Source organism: Myotis lucifugus, unplaced genomic scaffold (genome assembly GCF_000147115.1).
Source record: "Myotis lucifugus unplaced genomic scaffold, Myoluc2.0 scaffold_460, whole genome shotgun sequence".
Lineage (NCBI taxonomy): Eukaryota > Metazoa > Chordata > Mammalia > Chiroptera > Vespertilionidae > Myotis > Myotis lucifugus.
This window is the reverse complement of record NW_005871508.1, coordinates 540779-559664: the sequence shown is the minus strand read 5'-3', so window position 1 is coordinate 559664 and position 18886 is coordinate 540779. Positions and strand designations below refer to the sequence as shown.

General features: G+C 35.6%; 1 protein-coding gene across 7 annotated transcripts in view; it reads left to right on the top strand.

The window, feature by feature from the left end:
* Positions 1–18886, top strand: part of CHD9 (chromodomain helicase DNA binding protein 9) — a 106462-nt gene that overhangs the window by 56627 nt on the left and 30949 nt on the right. For 4 of the 7 annotated variants that reach the window (XM_023744402.1, XM_023744401.1, XM_023744405.1 and 1 more), the window contains 8 exons: positions 2329–2572; positions 6973–7149; positions 8439–8582; positions 8699–8954; positions 10009–10219; positions 12176–12371; positions 14536–14703; positions 15387–15566. In XM_023744402.1, coding sequence (XP_023600170.1) covers positions 2329–2572; positions 6973–7149; positions 8439–8582; positions 8699–8954; positions 10009–10219; positions 12176–12371; positions 14536–14703; positions 15387–15566 — 1576 coding nt within the window. Of the gene's footprint in view, positions 1–1946; positions 2026–2328; positions 2573–6972; positions 7150–8438; positions 8583–8698; positions 8955–10008; positions 10220–12175; positions 12372–14535; positions 14704–15386; positions 15567–18886 lie in introns of all 7 variants that reach the window. The other 3 variants (XM_023744400.1, XM_023744404.1, XM_023744403.1) reach the window with 1 other exon arrangement.

The window sequence follows — 18886 nt, the reverse complement described above, 5'->3', positions numbered from 1 at the left end:
CCCCTGGTTTATATTTTATGCATATTTATCATATTCCTCAAGAGAACCTTCCAGATAAAATAGTAAAATGTTTTTTACTATTCTTCCCTTGTCCATACCCTTTCCCATGATCTAAATTGCTTGTTTTAAACACAAACCACTTAAGACTTTTATCACAACCCTGCCCCCTTTACTCTCTGTATGTGAGTGCTTCATAGAGAAGTGTAGGGCCAGCCAGTAAGTAAACTCATTCAAATCCTCGTTTGCCACGCAAGCCTACAAATGTACCTCCATCCATGGCTATTCTTACTTCTACCTGCATGTATCAGAAGTTACCAGGTCCTGCCCCAGGACCAAGACTGATGCTACCACCTCAATTCTTGACATGCTTCTCATCCAGGCTTCTCAGACCTCCCTTCACTCTTCTATTTTCAAGCCATCGCTGAAACCAGTGTCAGTCCTTCAGTCTGTGAACCAGTTTGGGTTTAACCTATATAAAAATGCTAAAGAAAAGGATAAAACATCTCTTGGCTCTGTTTCTCCTGTTAGCTACCTTGAGTGAATTTTTAGGAAGAGAAGCTGTGCAAGCTCTTCCCATGTCTTCCTCTCCAGTTCTCCTGAAACCTGCTCTCTGGGTTTTGATTCTGTATCATCTCTGAAACTCTTTTCCAATCCACAACATACATCTCAGCCTTAATTTGCTGCCTTTGCTGCATTGGATAGTAGTTGCTACTTTTCCCCCATTCTCACTGCCAAAAGCTTCCACATTATGACTCTCTGCTAGACCTCCAGCACCTCTGTGACTGTCCCTTTCAGTAGTTTTTGCTGTTTTTTATTTTTTATTTTTTTCATCTGCCTGCCCTTTCAGTGTTGATTTTTCTTGCCCAAAACTCTGTCTTTTTCTCTCTTCTCTTCTTCCATATTCCCCCCAAGCCATATTCTGCACCCCTGTCTGCCTTCACATATCAATAACACTAATGATCTCACACTTACCTCTAAGTAAGGCTTGAACTTCAAATCCATATTTCTTTTTACTTCTTGCTACCTTAATGTCTCTCTCAATGAGTCTTTAAACTCAACAGATTCAAAATTAATCTTATTCCCTGTTTCCTCCATACCAAATTTATTCTCCCATATTTTATATCTCAGTTAAGAATAATGAAATTCATTTAGTTACCCAAACTGAAAGAAATCTGACTGTCATTCTACACCCTGTATACTTGGTTGGTCACTAGGTCCAAATCATTCTAACTCATAATTAACGTTGGAATCAGTTCTCTTCTGAGTCCCTCTTCCCTTAGTCCAAGTGTCCTCCCATTCTTTCCTGCATTATTGCAGGACTTTTTCAATTAGCTTCCAAACTTCTAGTCATCTCATCTTCTAATATCCGCAGTGGCTTTGGAGCAAACTTCAAAATAAAAACCTGACCTCATCAGGTTTTTAAATTTTTTTCAAATTATTGGAATAATGTCTAACTTTCTTTATATATGCCTCCTGCTTATCTTAATATCTGCTACCTTTACCCTTCTCTCAAAACCGCAGTTATAGAACTTGTGGTCCCACAGTGGACCATGTTCTTTCCACTGTGCTCCTTGGCTGTGCTCTCTGGCAAAACACTGACCTCCCCTCTCAAAGCAGTCTTCTCGTCTCGGGTGTCTTCTAGCCAGAAGTGGACATTTACTTCTCTGAGCTTTCATAATGAACTTAATACTGACGATTCTTAACCAGTCACGTATCATAATCATCTGTGGAGTTTATTTAAAAATTACAGCTGCTTGTATTCTGTTCCATACACCTTGACTCACAGAATGTATAGGGGAGGGCCCTGGGTGTCTGGGTTTCTTTCAAGCATTGTAGGCTCTCTTAATGTACAGCCAGCGTTGAAAACCGGTGCTGTATTTGTTCTTCTGTGATAGCACATTGCATGACTACTTATTTGTTTATTTGCATGTCTGCTTCTCTAATAGATACAAGCCCCTGGAAGCAGAGAACATGTTCTATTTCTTTTGTATCCCATCTTCTCATACTGTCCCTGAGATATAGAAGGTATTTAAAAAATGCTTCCTGAATAAAATATTTAGTCTGCCTTGCGCTTGCCATTTCACTCTTTAAAAAAAAACATCTGTCGGGTGGTATCTTTATTTTGGAGCTACAAAAATGTTTTCTCATTGCAGGGTTATAATAAAATTGTAATCTTTAACCTACTCTGCACTTCAGCAACTTTTACATTTTTATAAATGCGAGCGTTTTAACTTGATCATTGATTACTTTTGTATATTTATCTTTAAAACCGTTGTAGTATACAGAAAAACCCAATGTCTACTTGGATAATATATTTGTTTATTTCAGACGAAACTGCATTTTAGCAGATGAAATGGGTCTTGGCAAAACAATTCAATCAATTACATTCCTCTACGAAATCCTTCTGACTGGTATAAGAGGACCTTTCCTGATTATTGCTCCACTTTCTACTATTGCAAACTGGGAGAGAGAATTTCGTACGTGGACTGATATTAATGTTGTGGTTTATCATGGGAGCCTGATTAGCAGACAGATGATACAGCGGTATGAGATGTACTTCAGGGACTCACAGGTGTGTTACCGGTCATTTGGTTTATTGTTTGAATGCTCAGGTTGGAACATGATAAGCATTGCATATTCATTACATTCAAATTTAGGATGGATTTTAATTGCCTATTTAGCTCTTCAGTCTCTTTATTCATCATATATTTTATAATAAATATTAGTAGCAAAAGAGAACAATGACTAAAGTAGTTCCGTTTGTGCTCTAATTTATTATGAAGAAGTATTCTTATTTATACAAATGTACAAATCTATATCTCTAATTTTTAAACTAAATGGTTTTACTAAATGTTTAAAGTATACATTAAGTTTAGAATTATAAAGGTCTCTTTGATAATCCTCCAGTGTGTTTTTTTCTTCTCATTTTAAAAATTTAAATCTTCAGTGAATACCATGAATTTAAAAGCCTATTGATGTGAAATCTCAAATAGGTTCTTTTTTGTGTTCATTGGATTTTGATTTAGACATTTTTAAAAATTTGGTTTGTTGACCCTGGCCAGGTAGATCATTTGGTTTGAGTGTCATCCCAATATGCCAAGGTTTGTTGGTTTGATCTCTGGTCAGGGTACATACAGGAATTAACCAATGAATGCATAAATAGTGGAACAACAAATCGATGTTTCTCTCTCTCTCTCTTTTTCACTCTCTACCTCCCTTCCTCCCTTTTTTCCTCTTCCCCCCTCCTCTCTCTCAAATCAAGTTTTAACAATTTTGGTTATATATACAGTTTAAGCATACCTCTATAAGTTTTCCCCCTTCGGATTGGTTATTCTAATACTCTGGGGATTTTATGGCTTTCTTCTCCGCTCTATCTTATAAGCACATTTTCCATTTTATTTATTTTTTTGGCTATATACATAGGTCATAAAATTTAAGAGATGACATTATAAGAAAGAATTTGCTACCAGAGCCCTACCTGGTTTGGCTCAGTGGATAGAGCGTCAGCCTGCGGACTGAAGGGTCCCAGGTTCGATTCCAGTCAAGGGCATGTACCTTGGTTGCAGGCACATCCCCAGTAGGGGGTGTGCAGGAGGCAGCTGATCAATGTTTCTCTCTCATCGATGTTTCTAACTCTATCCCTCTCCCTTCCTCTCTGTAAAAAATCAAAATATTTTTTTTAAAAATTCCTAGCAGAAAACTAATACTTGAAAATATAAAGTGCCAAGTTGAAGTTTTGAGTAGTAATACAACTATTTTTAGATAAAAACTTTATTAAGAAATAAGAAACAAAATGAAAAAACAACAACACACAATTCACATGAAATTGTACTTTTTAATTGGAATTTGGCACTCTAGCTCTACTTCATCAGCATCATGATGTTTTATTTTTCTTTCACTGATTCTTCTTTTTATAAGGATCATTATAATTTATGGCCAAATCATGTGATGTAATTTATGTTAAAATAAGGTAATATATATAACATTGTATTTCTACCTCCCAATTTTAACTGATTTTCTACTTTTTGAGGCTGAAAATTAATGAATTGATTAATTCCTTTAACCTCATTTTCCCTTGTACTTTACATTTCTATGAAATTAAGCATCTACAAAGTCCTTTAATTATTATTCAGTTCTATGGAAAACTTACCTTTGTACCTTTGGAGCCTATGACATTTCTGTTAGGTTATAGTTTGATTTTCTTCTGTCATGTTTTAAAATTCTTAATCATACATTTGTAGAATTTTAGTGCTGTATGGCATCATAGAAATAAGTTCAATTGAATTTTTTTAGAGAAGGTGCAATTAACATATTTTGACTATAAGAGATTTTTAATAACATCACAATTTTAATGTGTCATGAGTTTGGTATTAATATGATAGCCAAAAAACTGAAAGATTCTTCATGTATTATAAACATGATATGATGTATTAAGTGTTATATTTTTATGATAATTTTATACATTCTAGAAAAATATCAAGGGTTTTAAATTTCAAAAGATAAAGATTTCTCATGTAATGAGATAAATAGATCTTTAAATATAGAAACAACTTTTGTTACACTTTTAAATATATTTTAATATAAATTAATTGAATATTTAACATCTGCTTTTTTCAAATTATTTAAATAGCTTGAAATCACAGTAGTAATAAAATTATGCTCAAATTTTCTGAATTGCCATGAGAGGAATAATCACAAACATTTATTGAGTATTTACCATGTGCCAGGCATTATGTTAAACCATTGACATATAATTTCTAACTTAATCCTTGCATTGCCAACCTTTAAATATGTAATAATATTATTGTTCCCATTTACAAATGAGCAAACTGAGGTATAAATAAGTTACTTAGTTTCCCCCCAAAGTCATAGAGCATACTGGGAATAACATACCCAGTGAATTATACTTGAGAGCCCTTACTCTTAAGCAATGCATACATCATATTTCAGGTTTTTGAGCCTTATAAATACCATAGACTTATAGTTGTATTTATTTTCTACTGGAGCTATTGTTCAACTTAATGGCCAGTGAATGTAGTCAATATGAATTAATCTAAGTTAATAGGAATTAAAATCCTGGCAGAACACATGTTTCTTAAGCCTTCATTTCTCTCTAATTCCTAAGAGTTTATAGTTTTCAATCCCACTTAAACATTATCTTCACTTGGATTCTATTCCTATAGCACCATCTGTTCCTTCAGAAGTCCCCTTTACTGGTTTCTTCTCATCTTCTCTGTCTCAACATGAGGCTCCGTCTTCACATGCTTTTATGCCTATACTCCATCAGATTTCATTTAGCCGCACAATTTATGCCGTCTATACAACTGGAAACTTCAAAAACGATGTCACTAATTCTAACCTCTTTTCTAAATCCCAGAGTCATATCCAAATGCCTATTCAACTATTCCGCTTGGATATCGACTAGGTGTCTCAAGCATAACATATCCAAAACCATAATCCTGAATTTCCTCATTGTAGTAAATAGCAATACCAACTTCTGTGTTCAAGCTAAGAATTTTTAGAGTCAAACTTGAGTCCTTTAAGTCATTGCACAACTGCCCATTAGCATATCCGATAGCTCTGTTTTCAAAACACATCTAAAATTGAGCACTTGTCATGACTTCTAATGAGTATCTCTTGCTTCAGTTATATCACAGCCTCTTAACTGGTCTATATAATCCTCTCCTTGGGTTGTTTTACTCTTTTTACCATGGCAGCCAAAAGCGAGTCTTTTAAAATTATGTCAAATCATGAAATTTCTTGTCTCAAAATCCTCCAGTAGCTCTTTGCTCACGGTAAGAGCCAAAGCCCTTTCTGCAGAATTCAAGTCCCTGTATATCCTTATTCCCTCCACATTGGATGTCAACCACTCCGGCTTTCTTGCTATTGTTTGAATACTGCCAAAGGGCCTCCTGCATCAGGGCCTTCACACTTGCTACTTCCGACAAAAACGCTTTTTCCTCTAGACCTCTAGGTATCAACATGGCTTCTGCCCTCATCTTCAGGACTTTGCTCAAATGTCACTTCTCAGTAATGGCCTCTCAGGCACACTATTTTAAAAATTACAATGGTCACCTCTCACCCGCAACCCTTATCATATTCTAACTTAGTATTTTTAGCTTTTTTTTATTGTTGTGTTGTGTTGTTTCTTTGTTCCTTAATGGCTATGGCCTCTATTTGAAAACCAAAATGTTAAATTCCACGGGGACAATTATATTTATGTGTCTTGTTTACTGCCATATCTCTAGCAACTAGAACAGGGTCTGGCACATAGACACTCAATAAATATTTGCTGACTAAATGACTTGGTAATTTTGATATTAACTACCTTTTTGCCATCCTATGTGTGGACTCATGGATGTAAGTAATCCACATTAATACTGAAGTTTCAGTGGCCAGGTTGTGTACAGGTCTCTTCACACATGTCCTGAAATCATTATTATAACTCTTAAAAATTAGAAAACATTTTATCAAGGAATGCTTATTTGGGTGTAATTATAAATTATGTAATTGTGTTGGCATAATTTTTAACATCATTCTTAAAAACATAGCAATCTATTAACAGTTTTTTAAAAATATATTTTTATTGATTTCAGAAAGGAAGGGAGAGAAAGATAAATAGAAATAGCCAATGATGAAAGAAAATCATAGATAGGCTGCCTCCTGCATGCCCCCTACTGGGGATCGAGCCCTCAATCTGGTCATGTGCCCTTGACCATAATTGAACCTGGAATCCTTCAGTCTGCAGGCCAACACTTTATCCACTAAGCCAAACCAGCTAGGACTATTAACAGTTTTAATACTAAAACTCCTCATTTAAGGGAATGTCTATGAATATATGTATATAAAAATTTCAGTGGAAAATAGTTTATACCAGATGTCCTTAGATGTATTTTTATGCTATGTGATGGGAATTAAAATTTATGGTCAAGATATTCTAGCAGATTACTGTATTTGATAATAAATTTCTAGGGGCGTATCATTCGAGGAGCTTACAGATTCCAAGCCATCATCACCACTTTTGAAATGATTCTTGGAGGATGTGCAGAGCTTAATGCAATTGAATGGCGATGTGTGATCATTGATGAAGCACATAGGTTAAAAAACAAAAATTGTAAACTTCTAGAAGGTCTGAAACTCATGAATCTGGTAAGTAGCATCTTTATTATGACTTAATTCAGTTTCTTGGCTACATAGCAAAAGGTCAGATAGAGTCAGAGAACTAATCCTATAAACTTACATTTTAGAGTACAATAATATCTGATTTCTATCTGTGCTGATTTGTTGCTTTATATTAGTAAGGGAAAAAATCTCATCTGTTTCCTAAGACTTAAAATTTTTTAGCTTTTTCATTCAAAATGCTTTAGAAATTAACTTCTAGAATTAAAAAAAAAAGAAACCTCTGTAGAATGTACTATTGAAAAGAAAATACTATCATAGTTTCAAGCCATAAATTTCTTTTAAAGCCCCTTATCCAACATTATAATATTATACAGGGATAAAGTGCCTACATGACTCTACATGCTTAGTATATATAGATACTAATTAATAAATAGGATTTTTAATAAGTTTTCTTAGTGTGTATGCTTCTTTCAAATCAAAGTGGTTTGCTTTTAAAAAATTTGTTATTTAATTAAGATCACATAATTAGTACATGAGCACTTAAAGAAATAATATATACAGAACTGCATACAGTAAACAAAGTTCCCCATTGTACTTCTCCCTCCATGCCCACTCCCACTCCCACTCCTCACCCAGGATTTAAAGCTGGACGTGTATCTTTCTAGGCTATTTACTAGTGCATATGCACAGATACATAAATGCATATGTACAGATGCATATACAAGCATTTAGCTAAGGAATTTAGAGGTATTGTCAAATAGAATTTTAAATAATTTGTACTATTACCATTAAAACTGTTTCCTTCCGTTACTATTGTGTTTAATTTATAATGCATTTCCAATTTAGAATCATATTCCAAACAGCACTTCGCACTGTTGGGGTGCAGCCTTAATTATTTGAGAATCTGTTCTTTTGTTAAGGCAAATAAATGACCAGCCAAATTTCAAAGAATGTGCACAGTTTTGTATACAAATTGCTATAGCAAGAATGGTTCAGTACAAAAGAAACAAATACTCTCTTTGTTCTTAAAAAACCTGTTTCATTGAGAAAATCTAAAATGTGTTTCTTAATTGTTTAGAACTTTTCTTTTAGAGGCATGAATAAGTAAAAACTGTGCGAAGTGAGGTATGAGAATGAGAGTTTTTAAAAAGTGATTGAGAAGTTAATTAATGGAGATTTATAAGTAGAGATGTATTTTGATAATGTTAGTCAAAAAAAATTTGCTTTTCAATCACTGAATATTTGATAACCTATGTCAACTTTTATATAATTTTTGTATTGTGGTAGTTGATGTGAATTATTCTTGCTTTATATAGGAACACAAGGTGCTTTTGACAGGCACGCCTCTCCAAAACACAGTTGAAGAACTATTCAGTCTTCTTCACTTTCTAGAACCTTTAAGGTTTCCTTCTGAACCAACATTTATGCAAGAATTTGGGGATCTGAAAACAGAGGAACAGGTAAACGTTTGGTCTTTGTGAATAAGTACATCAGATCTTTTATCATTGCAGTTATGTGTATATATGTGTAATTGACTGTACACATATGTTATATATCTTGTCTTTTTTTTATGCAGGTGCAGAAACTTCAGGCTATACTGAAACCGATGATGTTGAGACGATTGAAGGAAGATGTGGAGAAGAAGTTGGCACCAAAAGAAGAAACCATCATTGAAGTGGAACTTACTAACATTCAAAAGAAATACTACCGGGCTATTTTGGAGAAGAACTTTTCATTTTTATCCAAAGGAGCAGGACAGACTAATGTACCTAACTTGGTCAATACCATGATGGAGCTCAGGAAGTGCTGTAACCATCCATATCTTATCAAAGGTAGCTAAAAAGAATGACACGCAAGTCCTTGTTTCTTCCAAGAAATGCTCATGAATAAAAACAGCGTGCTGCAGCTGTCCTGGCAGTTACAAGAAAAGACATTGATCCTGTAATTGCACTCTGGTCTCCTGTGGGATTATGGGTGGTTCAGAATCAGGGTCCCATGTTACCACGTCAGATTGTAATAGCAGGTCTTGTGTTCAGTTTCACATGGACTGGAATTTCTCCTTCAATTTAATCATCCTCAGGCACAAACACAGCAACACCCATCTAGTCTCCACATTTATATTTTTTTCTGGTATCTTTCCAGTCCAGGTAATGTGTAAATTTTGGTGCTCTCATGTTACTTTTCAAGGTCTTGCATTCTATCTGTACAACATTTGGGTCTTTACACTTGCAGTATTTCTGGGAATATACCCCCTATCTTTCTTTATCCAAGACAAGTCATTTCATAGCCTACTAAGGAACTCACTCGCAATCCCCATACTCGATTGATGACTACACAGGCTGAGGGAAGGCAGAGAGCCTTTAGTGCAGATACAGACTGACTGGAGAAAGTGTTCATCAATGACCTATACTTTTCCTTGTTTCTTTATTTTGATGGCCATCAGAATCCCATAGATATAACCAGATTACTCTGATCACCTTTCAGTGGTGGATCCCTGCTACATTGGTGTTTAACTATTACAAGTGTGTTTGAAAAGATGTGATTTTCACCCAGGTCAGGACTACATTTTCATTAATTCTTTCCCTATTAACATTATTAAGCATAATGAGCATAAATTTATATAAGACATTTTGCCAGGTATCTGGGGAGATAAAAAGATACTTCATAAATTGTCCGTATCCTCAGTACAATTTTAGTCCTGTGTGGGTCGGGGATTTAGCCACAAACAAATAATTCTAATAAATGTACTGGTAATTCACCTCCCATCCAAGAAGTCTCAGTGTGTTACAGAAACACAGAGGAGCACTGATTCAGATTTTTGGAACAATGAAAGCAATTGGGTCTTACCTTCATTTGTGCATTGATGCTCTCATATTTCTCTGACAGGTGCTGAGGAGAAAATACTTGGAGAATTTAGAGATACATATAATCCAGCTGCTTCTGATTTTCATCTCCAAGCAATGATCCAGTCTGCTGGTAAATTGGTCCTTATTGATAAATTGCTTCCCAAAATGAAAGCAGGAGGTCATAAAGTGCTCATCTTCTCTCAGATGGTACGCTGCCTTGACATCCTGGAGGACTATCTTATACATAAAAGGTAAAGCATAGAATTATCCTCTGAATTATTTTATGAATTATGCTGAATATATGTCATTAAGGTTTTTGCAGCACTGTACTATAACCCACCTTTACTCACATCTAGATAATATATCTATTCCTATGAGTACAGATTGCTTAGGGTTATGTATCAGGTGTTTTCCTAACCTACTTATTTGTAATAGTAGGCGGAGCTAAGGAGACTAAGAAAACTTTGCAAACTGACAGGTATTTGTCAACCTAGGAATGGGTTTACTAGTATACATTTTATTTAATTTGTAAAATTTGCAGTAATGACATTTCAAACAGACTTATACTGTCTTCAAAATGGGGGAAAAAATGATTCAAGCTCCTTTTCCAAACCCTTTAATTGTTAGAATTAGAGCCTGAACTTGCTGCACTTTGACTTCTATCATACAAGTCTAAACTTTGTTCATGCTTTAATCTTTTCTGATTTGTTTAATGTGGGGTTTTGTTTTGTATTCTGTTTGTTTGTTTTTTGTTTTTTGTTTTTGGTGTCTGACAGTTAGTCTTAAATTTTGACTAGGCACTACCTAATTATATAGGACTAGAGGCCCGGTGCACGAAATTCATTCACTGGGAGGGGGGGCGGGGAGTGTCGTCTCCTCAGCCCAGCCTGCACCCTCTCACAATCCGGGAGCCCTCAGGGGATGTCTGACTGATGGCTTAGGCCCCCTCCCCACCTAAGCTGTCAGTTGGACATCCTTAGCACTGCAGTGGAGGTGGGAGAGGCTCCCGCCACCACCGCTGCACTCACCAGCCGTGAGCCCAGTTTCTGTCTGAGTGGTGCTCCCACTGTGGGAGCGCAGTGACCACCAGGGGGCAGCTCCTACATTGAGCGTCTACCTCCTGGTTGTCAGTGCACATCATAGCAACTGGTCGTTCTGCAGTTTGGTCAATTTGCATTTTAGCCTTTTATTATATAGAATATCAGTGCATTGGTGGTCTAATCAGATATCAACATCTATATATGTAAAAGCCTAAGTGACCAAACAACTGGTTGACCAGTCGCTATGACACACACTGACCACCAGGGGACAGACGCTCAACACAGGAGCTGCCCACCGGTGGTCAGTGCGCTCCCACAGCCAGCCTCCCGCGGTCCCTACCCCCCGGCCAGCCGAACGTCCAGAGGCCACTCTCCCCAGCCGGCTGGCCCTGATGGCCCTGATCTGAACCTCCCACCAGCCGCCCCAATCGGGGCCGGCTGGCCAACCTCCCGTGGCCCCTCCCCCCAGCTGACCAACTGCCCTTGGCCCCTCCCCCCTACCAGCCCTGCCCCTGATCGCCCCCCTACGCACTCCAATCTTGCACGAAATTTGTGCAAGAGTAGGCCTTCCTTCCCCGGGCTGCCTGCACCGGCTTCCCTCTGGCACCTGGGACCTGGGCTTCCCTTGCAGCCCCAGCTTTGTCTGGAAGGTCATCCGGAAGGACGTCTGGTCTAATTAGCATATTATGCTTTTATTATTATAGATGAAGGATAAAGGAAGTTAAAAGTCAATAGCTTGTAAATACTGCCTATGAGAAAACAGCATTCTAGGTTGTGCTTGCTAGATGTATAGTTTAGAGACTAACATGATTGACACAGAGAAATGTCTGTAGGCTTCTTCTATAAAGTTATATGAAAGTATTTGCTTCGTATACAAAAAAGTCATTTATTATAATGAGATCAGCAAAGTAGGCTTCATTGGACTATTTTTCCATTCCAGCTTCTAAAAATGATATTCGTTATAATAGTATGTTACCTATAAACCAGGAAAGCAGATATTTTTCTATCTTTATATTACTTTGTATTTCATTCTTAGTTTCAATACAGAGAATGTAAAACTCCAACTAGGGTAATAATTGCTTGTTAAGTTGCAGGAAAACAGACTTGACATGTGTCTTCATTTTCATTATATCCCTCTATTTAAATTTATTGCCTTTCATTTGATAGATATTTATATGAGCGAATTGATGGCAGAGTCAGAGGAAATCTTCGACAAGCTGCTATAGATCGATTTAGTAAGCCTGACTCAGATCGATTTGTTTTCCTGCTGTGTACCCGAGCTGGTGGGCTGGGCATCAACTTAACTGCTGCTGATACATGTATAATTTTTGACTCTGATTGGAATCCTCAAAATGACCTTCAGGTAAATAAATTCTTCTCCTAAGAGGATTAAATTTATTTAAAATGTTTTCTAGCTATTATACTTTTATCTAGACAAGCTAACATATATGTTTCCCTAAGTAATATTGATGCTAAATTAAAAAGATTATTTAATTTAAATTTAATGACAATAAAATATACTACATATTTTACTTCTTAAAAGCTTTTCCTACTTGAATAGAGTATTTAATTGTTTAAAATATATAAATTGAAAGACACCTAAGATTTTACAATAACTTACTTATAACAAAATGTTCACAATTTTATTTTCTTAAAAATAAATACTTGCTTATCCTAATTTCAACTTCTCAGTCATTATGTAATAAAGTATGTTTTTATGAAATATTATAGAAAATTAAAGTATTCATATAAGTTTAAGACTGCTTGGATTTTGTAGAAACAGGAATATCAGTTAGAGTGATGAAAGGGTCAAAGGTTGCAGTGATAACCTATCTAGGAAAGATGGCAAGATAAACTATAAGAAAAATTAATCTTTTATTGTCCTTGATAGTCAATTGTGTTGTAATTAATATTATTACTTTAAATATAAACATCAAGTAAAAGTAAATTGTTACAAAAAGTTATACCTGGCTCAATAAAAAGTATGGTTTGAACCTCTCATTTGTGTGACTTTATGTAATCTAGTTCCAAATATTGAAGGTTTATCCAAAATTAATAGATTAAATCAGGGATAAATTATAGAAAGTCAATTAGTAAATATTTTAGGTATTGTGGGCCACATAAAGTAAGTCTGTGTCCCACATTTTGTGTTTATTTCTTTTTAACATCACTTTAAAAATGTAAAACTTATTCTTAGAAGCAGGCCAGATATGGGTAACAACCTATAGTTTTCCAGTCCCTAGGTTAAACCCATATCATAATAATTTGCCTTTGGAATGCTTATTTATACTTAAAACTGACCACAGTTCATGTGATGTTCTCCAAGTTAATCTAAAATAATCAAATTGTATTTGAGAACCGGGAAAACTTTCAGATTCCTAAGTTCTCCCTCTCACTTGGTTTTTCCTACTTACTTACTTCTAATGTGGATCTATTATAGACATAAAAAAATTGACCTTTTATACTTTTCGCTAGACCTGGAGCAAAGTTGTTCATTCGCAGTTTTGACTTCCTGTGGGCACAAAGTATATATGGATAGACTAAACAAAAGATGTTTACAAAGGGTATAGCATCAATGCCACCTAAAAATTGTAAAGCCATGCCCTAACCGGTTTGGCTCAGTGGATAGAGCGTCAGCCTGCGGACTCAGGGGTCCCAGGTTCGATTCCGGTCAAGGGCATGTACCTTTGTTGCGGGCACATCCCCAGTAGGGAGTGTGCAGGAAGCAGCTGATCAATGTTTCTCTCTCATCGATGTTTCTAACTCTCTATCCCTCTCTCTTCCTTTCTATAAAAAATCAATAAAATATATTTTAAAAAATTGTAAAGCCACAATTCATATTTTAATTTTCTGAAGATAATATAAGGTTGAATAATAATTTGGGAGAAAGACCATTGTTACTATAGAAACTTGAGAGTCAAAATTTATCAGTAAATTTTAAGTATAGCAAGAACTAAAGGTAAAACTTTCAATATTTCTACACATGAGATAATTAGTTCTCTTTGTTTAAATAAGATTTAGTTTTCCATAGTTACTCACCTTAGTTTCTTGTACCCCCTCAGTTATCCAGTTTAACTAAAATATGCTGAAAAGATTGTTGATCAATTTAAAGGTTGAGTTGCCAACAGCCAAAAAAAAAAATTCATAGAGTTGACGTTACTGTCTAAAATTATATTGATGACACCCTCTTTTAAAAACAATAATTCTTCAATGATTTATATTCTCTGAAATATAAGATTAAATTTATCTTGTCGCTGATTTTGTATTTTAGTAAGCTCTACCTTCATTATTAGAAAATGCTTATAACTAATTCAGTAGCAAAAGGGTCTAAAAATTCTTACATACTTTCATATTCCATCAAGATATTTTACTCTTAAATGCCTTTTATGTGCTGTCTTTTGTGCTATTTTGTAAAATAAATTGAATCTGTGACTTTTCATTTTTTTTAAATTTTGTTTTATTGCTTAAAGTATTACAAAGAGTATTACATATGTCTCCTCCCACCCCCCACTTTTCATTTTTTATAGGCCCAAGCTCGTTGTCACAGAATTGGTCAGAATAAAGCAGTTAAAGTCTACCGATTAGTAACTCGTAACTCATACGAGAGGGAGATGTTTGACCGAGCCAGTCTGAAACTGGGTCTAGACAAGGCTGTGTTGCAGAGCATGAGTGGAAGAGAAAGTAATGTTGGTGGTGTATGTATATTTTCTTTTTCACTTGGAGTTTTTATTTGCATTTACTTTTAACCTCAAGTAGGGTATTATTTAATTTTGATCCATACTGAGCACTAAATAGCTGATTTTATGTATGGAGGCACTTCAGAAGGGGGTGTAACATTTAGTTAATACTTTTTATCTTGTTCTCTTTGTATAGCTTCAGAGCTTGTGAATTCTAAGAATTTGTATTCAAGGTAGAAATGTTTTGTTCTGCCTTTAGAACGATTGTATCATGGCATAGAAAAATAGAATTTGTGAGTTTTTCTGCAGTTTTCTATGCATAGTTTTTCAGAATTGTTTTTAGTGTTAAACTACTGGCATTGACTTAGTCTTGTAGTACATAATTTTTTTTGTCATTACCTCCATGGAGATTCTTTTCTTATATATTGTGCTTGTAACAACTATAGAATCCTGGAACTAAAATACACCTTGATAGCTCACCTGCCCCCACATGCTTTGTTTTAACTTCAGATATTTTAGGCAAATGGCAAGTCACATTTTAAAGATAGTAAAGAAGAGTCAACAAGTTTAATGTATTCTTTCAGAGAATCATCTTTTATGTACATATTTAAATATGCCCTCTGTGTTTGGCATTCTTTAGGGATACTTTCTCACTTTAGGAACCTAAAAAAATTTTGTTACCGAAGTTATTTTCTCTTTAGATTCAACAGCTTTCCAAAAAGGAAATAGAAGATCTGCTTCGAAGAGGAGCTTATGGTGCCATTATGGAAGAAGAAGATGAAGGTTCTAAATTCTGTGAAGAGGACATTGATCAGATTTTACTACGACGTACAAAAACTATTACAATTGAGTCAGAAGGACGTGGGTCAACATTTGCTAAGGTAACAGGGAGTGCTGTTTTACATATATGTCAGTAACATTCACTACTAAAAAAATTTAAGTCTCTCTTACTCTGCTGATTATTTGCAGAGCATCTACCTAATGTAAACTGAATTAGCTCAAAAGAAGTAGGAAATACACGTTTTTCTTTTTCTCATTTTTTAAAAATATATTTTTTATTAATTTCAGAGAGGAAGGGAGAGAGAGAGAGAGAGAGAGAAACATCAATGATGAGAGGGAATCATTGATTGGCTGCCTCTTGCATGCCCCCTATTGGGGACCGAGCCCACAACCTGGGCATGTGCCCTTGATCAGAATCGAACCCGGGACCCTTCAGTCCATAAGCCAACGCTCTATCCACTGAGCCAAACCGGCTAGGGCTTTTTCTGATTTTTTTATATCACATTTCATACGTACTTGTTTGATCCTAGTGAAATGGAATAACTAAAAATATATTTAATACTAATCAGAGTAGAACATTTGAAATTTTAGAAGTAAAAGGATATATGCCAAAGTGAAAGAAAAATATACATAATAGTATATAGGAGGTTAAGTCATCTTACTTTAACTGATGATGCAGTAGTTCCCACTTATCCATGCCTTCACTCTCCAGTATCAGTCAACTATTGTCTAAAAATATTAAAGTCCAGAAATAAACAATTCAGAACATACTTTGAGAGATAGAAATCATATAATTTTTATTACAGTATATTGTTATAATTGTTGTAATTTATTAGTTATTGTGGTTAATCTCTTAATGTGTCTAATTTATAAGTGAAACTTTATCGTGGGTACGTATAGAACCGTGGTTCTCAACCGCCTTTCACAGGGGTCGCCTAAGACCATCGGAAAACACATATATAATTACATATTGTTTTTGTGATTAATCACTATCCTTTAATTATGTTCAGTTTGTAACAATGAAAATACATCCTGCATATCAGATATTTACATGATGATTCATAACAGTAGCAAAATTACAGTTATGAAGTAGCAACGAAAATAATTTTATGGTTGGGTGTCACCACAACATGAGGAACTGTATTAAAGGGTCGTGGCATTAGGAAGGTTGAGAACCACTGGTATAGAAGAAGATATAGTATGTGTATGTTTTAATAGCATCCACAGTTTCAGGCATCCACTGGGTGTCTTAGAACATACCTCCTGTGGATAAGGCAGGGCTTCTATAATTTAAAATATTTAAAAGAGAGAAAGGACTTCTAATTTTCTTTTAAATATTTAAGTACAATTTGGGGAGGGTAAAATAAAATTTGTGTCTTGACAGGAATTGCTAATAACTATCAATCTACTCTATTTTGAGGAAATAATTTAAAACTTTACTAACTGCCTTTGTATTCCTTTTTTTTTCCTGTCAACAAAAACATGGTAAATTTATATCTTGTATTCATCTGAAGAGGTTTTATTGCAGTATTATCTCCCACCTGCACTGATTCATACAGGTTTTTCCTTTCCACTTCCTTTCTACCCACGTTTTCTTTCTTCTCTATCCCCCTCTCTGCTTTCAACCATGAAATCTTTATCTTTGTGGATCACTGGTTTTGTTAGGTAGTTCAGGTGTTACACCAAGTAATGATATTATTCTTTAAATGAAATTTTTTCTCTTGCATTCATTAAGCATACTAACGAAATCTTGTGTCGGGGACTTTACTCATTTGCCAGAAATACTAAAATGAAAGGATTCCAGTTGCTAAAAAAATAATAATAGTAAAGGAGGAAATGATTAATTCTGTGGAAAAAGGGAGAACAGGGTATCAGGAAAGCCTTTGCAGAGAAAATTGGAGCTAATTCTTAAAAGAAGTTTAGATTTCATTATGTTTCAAAAAGAGAGGAGGTCACCTAAATGAATCATATGTTGCTAAAACTATAAGGAAGACTTCAAAGAATATGATATAGGCATGCATGGATGCACAGGATGAATTGAATCGAAGTCCAAATGAGAGGGTTAGAGAGGTTGGACTCAACTTGTGAGGGATTCACAAAAATTCCATTTGAGGAATTTGCACTTGATCATGAGGCTGTTAAAAAGCTTTTAAGTCCTGGCTGGTTTGGCTCAGTGGCTAGCGTTAGCCTGCAGACTGAAGGTTTCTGGGTTCAATTCCGGCCAAGGGCACATACCTTGGTTGCAGGCTCAATCCCTGAGGCATGTGCGGAGACAACCAATCAATGTGTCTCTCCCAGATGAAGTTTCTGTCTCTCCCCCTCCCTTCCACTCTCTCTAAAATGGAAAAATTATCTTCTGGTAGGGTTTAACAACAATAACAAAAAAGCTGTTAAATCCCTTCAAGCAGAAAGTGGACATAATGCAATCTAATTTAGCAGTTTAACCCTAATATCAGAGTAGTGAACAAGTTTGAAAAGAAAAAGACTACAGGCAGGGAGATCAGATAAGAGGCTTATGTAGAAAATGATGATAGGTGAGTTAGGGTAGTGGAGAACCACCTGGATCAACAAGAGTTGATGACCAGTTAAAAACATAGGGAAGGAGCCCTAGCCAGTGTGACTCAGTGGATCGAGCATCAGCCTGTGGACTGAAGGGTCCCGGGTTCGATTCGGTCAAAGGTACGTACCTCAGTTGCAGGCTCCCGGCCCTGGTCAGAGGCATGCGGGAGGCAACCAATCGATGTGTCTCTCTCACATCGGAGTTTTTGTCTCCCCCCTCCCTTCCACTCTCTCTAAAAATCAATGGAAACATTATCCTTGGGTGAAGATTAAAAAAAAAAAACATAGGGAAGGAATAGACAAAATTACTTAAATTCTGGCTGAAGTAGCAAGGAGAATCCTTGTGTCATGTAGTAAAGTAGAGAATGCCAGAGAAGGAAATTCATTTGGAGAAAAAATATAATTGGAGCTGTGGTATTTGTAGCATTTTCAGGGCATATAAGTGGAGATGTCCAGGAGAGTTGCCTAGGATAAAGATGTAGATTTGGAAGTTAACAGAGAATAAATCAGAGTCAAGTATTATTGGGGAAACAAAAGAATTACTGCCAAATATATAGCTAAGAGCTAAAATTAGTCATGATTGGGTAGATATACCCTGTCTGTAGCCTTTTCCCTGAGAAATCTTGTTTACTTTGTATTCTTTGGCGCTGTCCAAGTAACCAAAACACTGTGTACAGGTATTTTCCCCTTGTGCTGGAAATTGCTTGAAATCTGATTAATTTAAACAACATGTATTAGTCATGGAAATAACCTTTGTTGCCTTAGCAAGTGCTATGTTTCAGACCATTGCATATGAAACATTGTAAATGTGAGGAGATAATGTTTTAAATGTGCTTTGATAGATTTTTCCTCTAGCTTCAAA